The sequence below is a fragment of the Emys orbicularis genome, chromosome 1, assembly GCF_028017835.1.
Source record: "Emys orbicularis isolate rEmyOrb1 chromosome 1, rEmyOrb1.hap1, whole genome shotgun sequence".
Lineage (NCBI taxonomy): Eukaryota > Metazoa > Chordata > Testudines > Emydidae > Emys > Emys orbicularis.
Window position 1 is genome coordinate 31,235,529 of NC_088683.1, and position 13,312 is coordinate 31,248,840.

Consider the following 13,312-nt stretch of genomic DNA (forward strand, 5'->3'; position numbering starts at 1 on the left):
GCCAAAGTGCTCAAAGTTAAAAAATAACAATGGAAAAAATAAAATATCACATTTCATGGTCATTTTGTGTTTTTTAAAAGAAACAGTTTGTGAGCACACGTGCCCATGTCGCAGCACCCGCTACTAGTCTCAGGCATTTCTGCAGCTCCTGCCCCAGTTTCCCATCTCCCCAGAGTTCCTCAATACACAACCAAGGCCTGAGTCATACAATAGCACCCCTTCTTTGGGACTAGCTTAATAACATACAGTAACTTAAAGACAATCTTTCTCTACCCTGCCTCTTGCTGGGTGCACATGTCCTGGGTCTGGCTGCTTCAAAACATAGTATCTCTTTCCAGTCTCCCACCAGGCACAGCTTCTCCTTTCTGGGCAGAGTGACCAGATGTCCTGATTTTATAGGGACGGTCCCAATTTTTGGGTCTTTTTCTTATATAGGCTCCTATTACCCCCCACCCCCATCCTGATTTTTCACACTTGCTGTCTGGTCACCCTATTTCTGAGGCCTGTCTTCAATTGTCCCCAGTTAAACACCAAATCTCACACTCTCTTGCTGCTTCACCCATCCCCCTTTAGAGTCACAGGGTTACCTTGGCTCCCTATTCTGGGTCTGTAATCTCTAAACTTTCAGGCTGCTCCTTTCTGAAGACATACCAGACTTCCTCTCTCACAAGCTCAGCCCCAGCTCAGCCAGCTGGTCATGGGCTGGCTCCAGCAGCACTCCCGCACTGCTCCTGACCCTGGCCATTTTCCCTCTCCTAGGAGGCTCTCAAGACCCTTATGAAACCCAGGTGCCTTTCTTTTAATCACTCAGGTGATCAGTCCAGGAGTACTGGCCCCAGCTCCCTCTTAAAGGGCCAGACACCCTGTGACAGTCAATTTAACATTTTCTATGAAATCTGTAAAAATCGTAAAAATACATCCCAATAATCACGTGCATTTATATAGCAAAAACCATCATTAATGTTTATAGGGTTTTACCCATTTCTGAAAGGTAGTCTCTTCCAGGGTGGAATATGGAAGTCCTGAGTAGTAAAAAACCTCAGTTTTACACAATGGAAGTGATTAGAGGCATGTAAGTACTTCCATAAAATGGAGAAGTTTCTGAAGATGTCTATTTGACAGACAGGAGACAGTCCAAAAATAATTGGTTAATTCAGAGGCGATGGAAACTCACTTTGAATGGGGGAGGGGAGGCAGGGGCTACCATTTGCGACTGGGGGTATGCAGCAAGGAGTCCAGGGTGCAGAGGAAGCTCAGGCAGTGCCCAGGGCTCTGGGCAGGGTCTTCCCTTGACCTTGGAGACATACAGTAGGCTGAGAAAGTGGAATGGCCAGGACAGTTACAGCAGCAAAGCATCCCCACGCCGGGCACCCAGAAGAGCCATGCATCTGGCTCCCTGCTTTGTTGCTGCTTTTACACAATTGGCAGAGGCTCCTGCCCTTGAGAGGAAACAACCTCCTTCTACCCCCAGTGCCCAAAATGACACAGCTCTGCTCAGTCACTGCTTCCCCAGCTCTGAGGGGGAAGGGCTAGAGAAGGAAGACTGCCTTATCTCACACCCTTCCCAGGTACAGAGGATATATTGTTGGGATGAAAATAGATCAGCCCCCATAATAAATACATTGTGGTGGCACTAGGCCCCCCTGCCCACTCCCTGGTTCCACTGCCCCAGATCAACTGGCCAGTCAAATACTGTCAAAATCAACAAAAATGGTCAGATACTTTAAAGCACTAATTTATCAGAACAGTAACGACAGTAACAAAAAAGAGTAAGACTTTATTGTTTCCAACAGGCTTAGCCTTAGACAGATACTTATGCTTAATTACAAAAGCCAAGTTACTTAATTGAGTTATTTTAACTTAGAAAAAAGTAAAATGATGTTCTAAAAAAATTGAAAGAATGGCACCATGATCCAATCAAAGAGGTGGGCTGCCGCTACATCAGGGCATTCTTCTTGCACTATCTGACAATATTTTGCCGTGGTCAAATAGGCAGACAATTGACATGAATGCTTGATTTTACAACACTAATGCTCTTTGAATGTATTTCTTTATGTAATTTTCTAATTTAAAAGGAAAAAAAAAAAAAAAGAAACCTAGACCCAGAAATTCTCTCTTGTGGAACCAGCTTGGGTCATCAGCAGAGTTTGGACCACTAGATCCACAGCTCAGACACACTACCACTTGAGATAATGGAGTAACTGGTAGCAGCAGTAGACTGTCATCCTCTCTATGAACCAACAACTAAGAAGGAAGGAGGCATACATTTTGCCGCTGGTTTTCACAGCTATTTATTTACAGCCGAGGAATGTAGAGACTCAAGACTCTTGGGTTCAATTCCAGGTTTTGGAAAGGAGTGTGCTATAGTAATTACAGACCTTGCTGCTCCTTTGCCCCCTGTATCTCTCTCCTCATACCTCTAATTCCTCTCCACCCCACCCTAGCTCCTGGTCTCCCTTCCACTTTGCACATTGCACCCCCACATACCTGAGTCCTGCCCTTTCACCTAGCTCTTCTCCTATATACCATCCAACCTCTTCCCTCCCACTGACTTATGTTTCCCCCCACCCCATCCTCACCCCTTCACTCCTCCCCAGCCTCTGCAATACAACCCTCCTTCTCACTCCCTTCATATACAAGTCAGGTTATCTCCACCTCCTTCTCCATACTACCTGGGCTCCAGGACAAGAGGGAGGAAGGATTGTAACAGAGCACAGGAGAAACAGTCTTTGCGTTCTCAATTCTAGTGCCAGCATCACAGCAGTCTCCAGCAGCCAGGAGGAGCAACTGCAGGAAAGAAGTCTCTGCACCCCAGGATGGAGCATGATCAGTGCAAATGGCATCTTCAGAGAATTTAGTTATCAACATTGACAATCATTTACTGACCACATGTAAAGAATATTTTTTCTCATAACTTTGCCCAATTTAGATGAATTTTCATGCAGAGAACAAAAATAGCACCCCTGACACCAGCACAGCCACTCTCTCCTCCCCAAACAGTGCCAAATGTCAAGCCCTTTTTCCCCGCAGGGAGGTATTAGAACTTGGTGAAACAGTTTAAAGATTTTTTTTTTTTTTTTAAGATGACAAATCAATTTATTTTTCTCTAATCTCATTCCTACAAATGGCTGAGCCATTTTAGGTGAAAAATTTTCCAAAAAAATTATGCCTATGGTAGACATCCAGAATAGGAAATTTAGCCCATCTTATCCTTTGGCAAAGCTATAAGCAACTAAAAACAGGTTCTTATAATGGAAAACGTTAGGCAACCTTATCTATATCCAGCACTGCCAACTCCATCTATAATAATGACTAGTAGAGAAAGTAAATTGGGATGCTCTTATTCCCCACAGGGCGCTTTTTTCTTTGAGCCCCTCCTTTTTCTGCTCTACACTTTTTCGGGGATGGTGTCATTCACTCTCACTATTTCAACTACCATTTCTAAATTAATAGCTTGTAAATCTCTCCATCCACGCACACCCGCCTGACCTCTCTCCATACAATACCACTTCTCCTCTGTAGATCTCTCTACAGCAAATTTAAGTTAGGACTGTCAAGCGATTTAAAAAAATGAATCGCGATTAATCACACTGTTAAATAATAGAATACTATTAACATATTTTTTGATGTTTTCTACATTTTAAAATATATTGATTTTAGTTACAACACAGAATACAAAGTGTACAGCTCTCACTTTATATTTATTTCTGATTACAAATATTTGCACTGTAAAAAACAAAAGATAGTATTTTTCAAGTACTATAGTGCAATCTCTTTATCATGAAAATTGAACTTACAAATGTAGAATTATGTACAAAAAAAACTGCATTCAAAAATAAAACAATGTAAAACTTTAGAGCCTATAAGTCCACTCAGTCCTATTTCTTGTTCAGCCAATCACTCAGACAAACAAGTTTGTTTACATTTGCAGGAGATAATGCTGCCTGCGTCTTGTTCAAAATGTCACCTGAAAGTGAGAACAGGTGTTTTCATGGCACTTTTGTAGCTGGCATCACAAGATATTTACATGCCAGATGTGCTAAAGATTCATATGTCCCTTCATGCTTCAACCATCATTCCAGAAGACATGTGTCCATGCTGATAACAGGTTCTGCTCGATAACAATCCAAAGCATTGCGAACCAATGCATGTTCATTTTCATCCTCTGAGTCAGGTGCCACAAGCAGAAGGTTGATTTTCTTTTTTGGTGGTTTGGGTACTGTAGTTTCCGCATAGGAGTGTTGCTCTTTAAGGCTTCTGAAAGCATGCACCACACCTCATTCCTCTCAAATTTTGGAAGACTCTTCAGATTCTTAAACCTTGAGTCGAGTGCTGTAGCTATTTTTAGAAATCTAATATTGGTACCTTCTTTGCATTTTGTCAAATCTGCAGTGAAAGTGTTCTTAAAACGAATAACATGTGCTGAGTCATTATCAGAGAACACTATAACATGAGATATATGGCAGAATACAGGTAAAACAGAGCAGGAGGCATACAATTCTCCCCCAAGGAGTTCAGTCACAAATTTAATTAACACATTTTTTTAACGAGTGCCATCAGCATGGAAGCATGTCCTCTGGAATGGTGGCCGAAGCATGAAAGAGCATATGAATGTTTAGAATATCTGGCATGCAAATACCTTGCAATGCCTGCTACAAAAGTCCCATGTGAATGCCTGTTCTCACTTTCAGATAACATTTTAAATAAGAAGTGGGCAGCACTATCTCCCATAAATGTAAACAAACTTGTCTGTCTTAGTGACTGGCTGAACAAGTAGTAGGACGGAGTGTACTTGTAGATTCTAAAGTTTCGCATTGTTTTGTTTTTGACTGCAGTTATGTAACAAAAAATAGACATTTGTAAGTTGCACTTTCACGATAAAGAGTGCACTACAGTACCAGTATACAGTGAATTGAAAAATATTTCTTTTGTTTATCACTTTTACAGTGCAAATATTTGTAATAAAAATAATATAAAGTGAGCAGTGTACACTTTGTATTGTGTTGTATTACAAATCAATATATTTGAAAATGCAGAAAAAAATCCAAAAATATTTAATAAATTTCAATTGGTATTCATTGTTTAACAGTGCAAATAACACTGCGATTAATCACGATTAATTTTTAAAATAATTAATACTTTTTGGAGTTAATCAAGTGAGTTAACTGCGATTAATCAACAGCCCTAATTTAAGCTTAATGTGATCAAAGCTGAACTCCTTATCTTCCCTCCCAACCTCTCTCTACTACACCAATGCTTTGTCACCACCACCACCATCCTCTGTCACTCAGGCCCATAACCTGGAGATCACGTTTGACTCCTCCTCCTCCCTTGCCTCACACATCCAGGCTACATCAAAATCCTGATGTTTCTGTCTCCATAACAACTAAAATCCATTTTCTCTCTCTCTCTCTCTCTCTCTCTCTATTCCTACAGCTAAAACGCCTCCATCCCCTCAACATCTTACATCTTTATCCAGCCTCTCCTGGAAGAGAGTTGAAATTGGAGTATCTATGGGAATTCATCTATTGAACTCAACAACAGGTCCCCAACACACCCTGAACTCTTCTGTAAGTGAAGCAAGTACATCTCTTGCACGTATTTTGTATGTAATTCACCTACTCCAAGAATCTGTTCTGTCATATGCAACTGTTCAAGAACAATGCTGACGGAACTTGTGATCAGACTCTCATGGTCAACAAGGCCCAGAGAAGTCAGAAGGAGCTGGGGCAAAGTCACAGAAGATGCTGTGCAGAATCTCTGGGTCCCACTGTAATCTTTGTCCACCTCAGTATTTTCTGAATGATCTTGCCCAGAGGAAAAAGTGGAAGAGTTCAAGTTACCTAAAGTGCCACAGATGTGACCACTTGAAAATTAGAAAGTTGCATCATCAGCCTACATTATATCAAAATAAATAAATACCACTGATGCTAATCTGAAACAAAATTAAATGCAAACATCTGAATTACACAAATGTATTTTTATATATGTACACAACAATGGTACGGCAATTTTACAAAAATAAATACAATTAAAACTGCTAAACAGATAAAGCTGATATGCAATAGCTATATTTTAACATTTGATAATTTTTCAACTTTTTCAAGAATTACATCTATAGACATTCAGAATAATTCAAAAACATTTTGATGTGGAACATTAATAGCAAGACATCATTTTAGAGTAAAAAATGCCTAAATTATCTCTGTTATCACAAGACAATATCCACTGAATATTATTTTGGGCTGCGTAGCTTTAATTCACATCCTAAATTAATTTTAGCATTAGTCCTAATTTATGAAGACAAGGAACTTTATTCTCCTCCTCATTGTATGGATGTTAGCAACATTGTCTATACTAACAGAATAGAACAGCAAATTAAATTATAAATCTAAATATTTAAAAAGTGAAGACTACATAAAACAAAATTCCAGAAGGTCAAGGGCTCAGGAACAGAGGTAGAAAGAGAATGGAATGCAAGAAACAAAATATACACTGACAAAACATATGGTGCATTTAGAAAAATTAGTCAAACATTTTTAAATAGGTTAGTATTTCCTTAAATTTAATTTATGTTGTCAAACTGCATAACTGTGCATGTACTGAACATGGTAATGGGATCTGGAAAAATCACTCTTTAGATTATGAACTAAATTGGATTTTTACCCCCTCATAATAAACAATATGAACATTCTATGAGCATTCTAATTCAGATTATCATTATATTTATGTGGTGTCTACTTATCCTGAATATAATTTATTCAGATATAAAGATCTAAATGCTGACCTGCATATAAACATACTGGTTGAGTATGGTTCACAGAAAAGATGCAGCAGTTTTGTATCAGAGGTAGTCTTAGAACAAAGAACCTCAGAGACAGGATATATAACAAGACATACTCAAACAAATTGCTAGAGGCTTTTAAAGTAGTATACATTTCATCTAATTTTCCACCAGTGTTTTGTCATGTGGTACACATCGTACAATCAACAAAAGTAGAGAGAAATGGTAAAAATAAAACATATATGCCTAATATATTCCAGAATTATGCACAATTCATTTGTAAATTTAGCCTTTTTACAAAAGAATCCTTAAATAAAACAGAAAAAAAATCACTCCCATATATATGAAGCACAGTTTAAGCCAAACATCACTGACCAATCAAAATTAGTGAATGCACTGCATCTCTCTGCAGTGAAGAGAAGCGACAAGGTAGGCTGTCATTCTGCAAAAGCTGTCCATAGTAAGCTTTCCTCTGAGAAGTATTGCTGTTCCTTTTTAGAAAGGCTGAATCTAAATGTTGTCTCTGGAGACAAGAAGCCTTCAGTATGTTAAATTACTTTCATTATGTATTTTCAGATGCTTATTGATTCTACAATAGGACGAGTGGGAGACTGCAGCAGCTTCTAAAGCAGCACTACATGTTGTATACATTAGCAGTATGCTGAAACAATGGCACAACACAGGCACAAATTTTCATTAAGGTCATTTTTTGAAGAGATGCTTATGACCCTCTTTCCCCTGTACTCTGCTAACAAGTGAACAAAATGAATCCCTCAAAACCGGAACTGCTTCATCTGCATCGAGAACTGATCAAATCCTTAGTGGAGGTAAGATATGTTCCTTATTATGATATTCAGCAAAAGCAGTGTTTAACAAACATATCTGAAGGAAAAAAAGATGTCAGGTTCAACTTAAATTGAGCTTTTATCTTGTATTTCTTGCTTGACAATACTAATATTTTTCATTTAAAAAGTACAATTGTTGAAAAATGTTATTTTCTAAGGATACATTGTGGAATATTTAGAACTGTTTTGTTCATATAACGTAAAAACAGTGCAGCTTAAGCTATAACAGTATTGCTAAAAATCCTTAATGCAGTCAGAAGATTCTTCTCAACACCATTTCCAAATATTGAGTCACATATGTTGTGAATGTATTCAAGTACTCCTTGAAAGACCATAGATAGTCTGCATTTTCTGGTATACTTATTGCTTTTTGAAGGTTGAGTTACGTGACTAATCTCTGACTTATTCATGGGGGGGGAAATGTTAGTTTTTGCAACTACCTTTTGTGTTACCCTAAAAACATTTAAATAATCTACATACTTCACCCAATGGAAATGTACTTGTAAAAATTTATTTGCACAATATTTTATATTCAAAGCAAGGAAATTCAAGGCCATGTGCAAATTAAACAAATGTATTCCCCATGAAGCAACTGAGGGTCAGTTAAATTAGTCATATGAAGGCAAGAGGACACATAGTACGTGTAAGCTAGTTGCTCACAAGACCTGTAAAAATCATATTTTCTAGCTGCATTAGTAGATACTATCTTTTTGCCCAGTAATTTTTACTTCAACTCTTGGCTTTTAACTCCACATTTAATATTTGCAAAATATGTAATCCATCCAACATATTTAATTTTAATAAGATGAAAAAGAGGGAAAGATTTTATTAGGAAATAGTGAAAATATGCTCACTGATTTTATATATCTTCTATAGGAATCAATTTTAGAGATCCATTTTGATTTACACATATTGCATAATTTTAATCAAATGGTACCTTATAAATATATTCCTGAATAACTTAACTGAAAAATTATCAGACGCAGCCCTATTTTTAACCTTTTTTTTTTCTTCTTCTTCTTTTTCTCACAAGGGCATGCAGCATCTAATTCAGTTTTACTACTGACAATATGAAGAATGCAATTGACTGGGCATCTTTCTAGCTGTCTGATCTACAAGCTGCAGGATGTACTTATAATATATAGTCTTAAGAAATAAAGGAATTAGAATAAAACCATGGAACAGGTTCTATTTCTACGTAAGTGTTTAACACTTCAACAATATACATAGAAGATTAGCACATCTGCTCATATTTTCATGAAAAGAAGATTAATATAATGGTTTATTCCTAAAACAAAATGGTGAGCATTTCTTAAAAAGGGATTTATAATTTAAAACCAGATTTACGGAAACTACTGATTCAAGAAGAAACAATGAAACATGAATTCCCAAAAGGAGAATGTGCATACTTCATCAGCAAGCTAAACAAGGCTTTAATCAAGCTTTTTCTACACTACATATTAAGTCACTTCTTTGTCATAATGACTAATGGATATTTTTTCTCTGAATTTTATGACCTTTTATGTATTCTCCTTTAATGAAAATAAACCAAATTAAGCAGTCCATGGTTTCCATCAAAGCACATGAACTGGATTTTACAATGTAAAACAACTTATGTGACAAAGCCATCACTCTAAAGTAATGAGAAGTATTATAAAACCAAATGTGCAATTGTAACTAAAGGATGCCTAAATATATTTTTGAAGCCAGAAATTGGATGTCTCTGTTTTTATTTTCATTTATCCTGGAAAATAAAAATAAGCTGCCATGAGATGCAAAGGGGGAAAGAATTTAATGTCACTTAAAAGAAGTTTTATTTTTATTGGTGGCTTTAGAAAGCAGAACAAACAATATGCACTGGTCTCTAGAAATATTTCAGGAAATTAAGTCCTTTTGTTCAATCACAAAATCGTGCTCCTGAAGTGTTGGAACAAAAAAAAAAAAAAAAGGAAACATTCTGCAAGGGATGAAATAGAGCACAGCTACAACTCAGCTGCCAGGTGAAATGCATGTCAAAATTCTGTCAGTGACACCATGTATCAATTTATGACAAGCTGCTACAGTGAGCTGAAAGGCCCTTGAGGCAACAGAAAACAGGTAGGTCAGAAGCTGCATGCACCCAACCTCTGTTTGACATTTACAAGGGAACAGAGCACTGTTCTTGAGATGTATTTTGTTAATTATCTTCCTATCTTGACATTTCTGCTTTTATTTAACTGCAAATCTATCTGATGTGACAAAGACCTGATGCTTAATCTGTTTGTTAGTAAAATCTGGCACATTTAAAATTTTCCATTTTCACAAGCTTTCAGTTAGCTTATTCTTACAGTTAAGACCATTGCTTGTTTTAGCAGAAATGACTCTAATCTTCTTCTGGCTTTTACCAGTTCAAGAGAATTCAATTTATCAAGTAACGCATTTGGAATCGTTTCCGTAATATGTCCATAGCTAATAAGACCACATACACAGAGGAAATAGTACTGTCCTGAAGCTATTTATAAACTTTCTTGAGGTTGCATAAAGTGAAAGTTGAACAAAGCTTTTGAAATATTTCTTGTTTCATTGCACACCTGAGGCTCATTCAAATTTTTTGTTTTTAAAAAGGCATGTATAGTAGCTCTTGATGCATACAAAGAATCTTCATTATAAAAAGTTTGCAATTAACAGTACTGCACTATTGTGGCTTCTCAGAACTGTAGATAAATGTATTTGCATATTACATCTAGAGTGTGCATAATTCATACTTGAATTAAAAAAGCAACTCATTTTTATTCTCCTTAATGCCTTCCATTTACTGTATTTAGAGAAGAACAATGGTCTCCATTTAAATTAATCCTTATACCAAATATATTTTCATTTTAATTTTGGAAGTGCTCAAAATTCCAAGTACCACCAGACCAAAAGAAAAAAAAATCCTTCCTTCCGTAGTTTATTTTATTTATTTATTTTGTTATAAAGCCATGGCTAGTTTTATACGCTGGTTAAGAACATAAATGGTACAATGGCAGGCCTCTTAAGCAGATACTAAATTTCAATTTATTAGCATTTGTAAGCCACAGAAGGTGTGGCCATAACATTAAAAAAAAAAAAAAATCACACAGCAGTGATTAATGCTACATCACTGAGCCTTATTGCCTCAAAGCAGAGATAAACTTTCATTTCATGATGTAAAAAACAAACATAATACAAACAATCCTGTTGTGTCTGTCTCCTTAATTCCATCATCTAATTAGATTACAAATATAAATATGTTACTAAATACTCCTGATACACACAAGTCCATAAATCAAAGGGAGAGTATTTCACCAATGTGGCTAATAGTAAAAGTATTTATATTTCCTGAAGTAAATATTTAAATCAGCATATGGAAATGCGATGCTTTGAAAATCTATTTCATTACAGATGAATAGTTTAAATGTAATTTTACAGTTGAAGTTATATATACAGTGACTTATAATATGAAAATATACATGCACATATAAATATACATATGCACGCAGGCACACATATATAATATATGTACACACAAAATTCTGAAAGAAAATTTAATGTATAAACATTTTAAAGTTTTATAAAATTTCAATGAACTCTGGAATTGCAAATCTTCTGTCAATCGCATTTTTACAAAAAAAGTTTTCAAAAGAAGGAGGTAAACAAACCTATGGAAGAGAAGATCTATTAAGTGATATTTCAATGGTTTACAAGCGACTCCCCTTCATTTTTCTGACCTCGTTTTTCCTAAAAAGGTTTTTTAACATTACTTTATGTACTAAGTTTTAAATACATACGGACATTCTTTTAAAATGGCCCTAGACATGATAAAACGCAATGTACTAGTATAGCTTGTTCTACCACACGTGTCCTTTGTGAGAGCCACATCATAAACAATGCCTTGTTTCTGTAAACAAAGGCTTTTAACAAGTTTTTTGGGGTTTTTTTACAATCATGTTTTGTTTTAAAAGTTGATGTTGTTCTAGATCCTCAGATTTCTTAGCCCAAATCATGCACAGATCTAAATATATAAATGATTAGATTTTGATAGAATGAAATACCTGTTTTTTCTGTATTTATCTAAAATGATTTTTAAAGTGTCAGAATCAAATATAAAACTATTTTCTCTCACCTTTTAGGACAAAAACAACTGCAACAAAAGAATGTGCTTCTCTCCCATTCCGGAAGTCAACATGCAGTCTGAATCTAACATTACAGTTCGAGATGCCATTGATGACATCAACACCAATATGTATCGAGCATTGTCATATCCATTAAGCTTTCAAGTTTCTCTCACTGGATTTCTGATGTTAGAAATTGTGTTGGGACTTGGCAGCAACCTCACCGTGTTGGTACTTTACTGCATGAAATCCAACTTAATCAATTCTGTCAGTAACATTATTACAATGAACCTTCATGTACTTGATGTAATAATTTGTGTGGGATGTATTCCTCTAACTATAGTTATCCTTCTGCTTTCACTGGAGAGTAACAGTGCTCTAATTTGCTGCTTCCATGAGGCTTGTGTTTCTTTTGCAAGTGTTGCGACCGCAATCAACGTTTTTGCTATCACTTTGGACCGATATGATATCTCTGTAAAACCTGCAAATCGAATTCTGACATTGGGAAGGGCTGTGATGTTAATGACATCAATATGGATTGTCTCTCTTTTCTCCTTCCTGATTCCCTTCATTGAAGTCAATTTTTTCAGTCTTCAAAGTGCAAGTACTTGGGAAAATAAAACTCTTTTGTGTGTCAGTGTAAATGAATACCACACTGAACTGGGAATGTACTACCATCTCCTAGTACAAATTCCAATATTTTTCTTCACCGTTATAGTAATGCTAATTACATACACCAAAATACTCCAGGCTCTTAATATTCGAATAGGCACAAGATTTACAACAGGGCAAAAGAAAAAAGCCAGAAAGAAAAAGACTATTTCTTTGACCACACAACACGAGACTACTGATGTGTCACAAAGCAGTGGCGGGAGAAATGTAGTCTTTGGCGTAAGGACTTCAGTTTCAGTAATAATTGCCCTACGGCGAGCTGTAAAACGACATCGTGAACGACGGGAAAGACAAAAGAGAGTCTTCAGAATGTCCCTGTTGATTATTTCAACGTTTCTTCTCTGTTGGACACCCATTTCTGTTTTAAACACTACAATTTTATGTCTGGGCCCAAGTGACCTTTTGGTAAAGCTGAGATTATGTTTTCTAGTTATGGCATACGGAACAACTATATTTCACCCTCTACTCTATGCATTCACTAGGCAAAAATTTCAGAAGGTCCTGAAAAGTAAAATGAAAAAACGAGTCGTTTCAATAGTGGAAGCAGATCCCATGCCGAATAATGCTGTAATACATAACTCATGGATAGAACCTAAAAGGAACAAACAGATTACTTTTGAAGACAATGAAGTAAGGCAGAAATGTTTAGTACCTCAGGTTGTCACTGACTAGATTTCAGTGAAGTATTCACCAAATCATCCAAGAGGAAATATATGAACAAACTGTAGAAAATACTGCCAAATAAGGGAAACTTTTTAAATATTGGCTAGACTGTAAATTTTCTATATATATATATATAGATTAGGCCTTGTATATTCAATTTCTTCATTACTTAATATACATGTTGCATGGCAGTTTGTTAGAGTAATATCGTGTATATTTGTCAAAAAGATATTAAT

General features: G+C 36.2%; 2 protein-coding genes across 2 annotated transcripts in view; one reads left to right on the forward strand and one right to left on the reverse strand.

Annotated features, from left to right (window-relative positions):
- Positions 1-13,312, reverse strand: part of COG5 (component of oligomeric golgi complex 5) — a 367,764-nt gene that overhangs the window by 292,936 nt on the left and 61,516 nt on the right. The window lies entirely within an intron of this gene.
- Positions 7,549-13,085, forward strand: GPR22 (G protein-coupled receptor 22). The gene is made up of 2 exons (XM_065401902.1): positions 7,549-7,611; positions 11,760-13,085. The coding sequence occupies exons 1-2, from the start codon at positions 7,549-7,551 to the stop codon at positions 13,083-13,085; spliced, it is 1,389 nt and encodes a 462-aa protein (XP_065257974.1).

Bases quoted from the DNA above. Each gene is read 5' to 3' on its own strand.
- GPR22 (XM_065401902.1), top strand. From the start codon at position 7,549: ATGAATCCCTCAAAACCGGAACTGCTTCATCTGCATCGAGAACTGATC. The intron at 7,612-11,759 runs GTAAGATATGTT...CTCACCTTTTAG, and splicing joins TGATCAAATCCTTAGTGGAG to GACAAAAACAACTGCAACAA.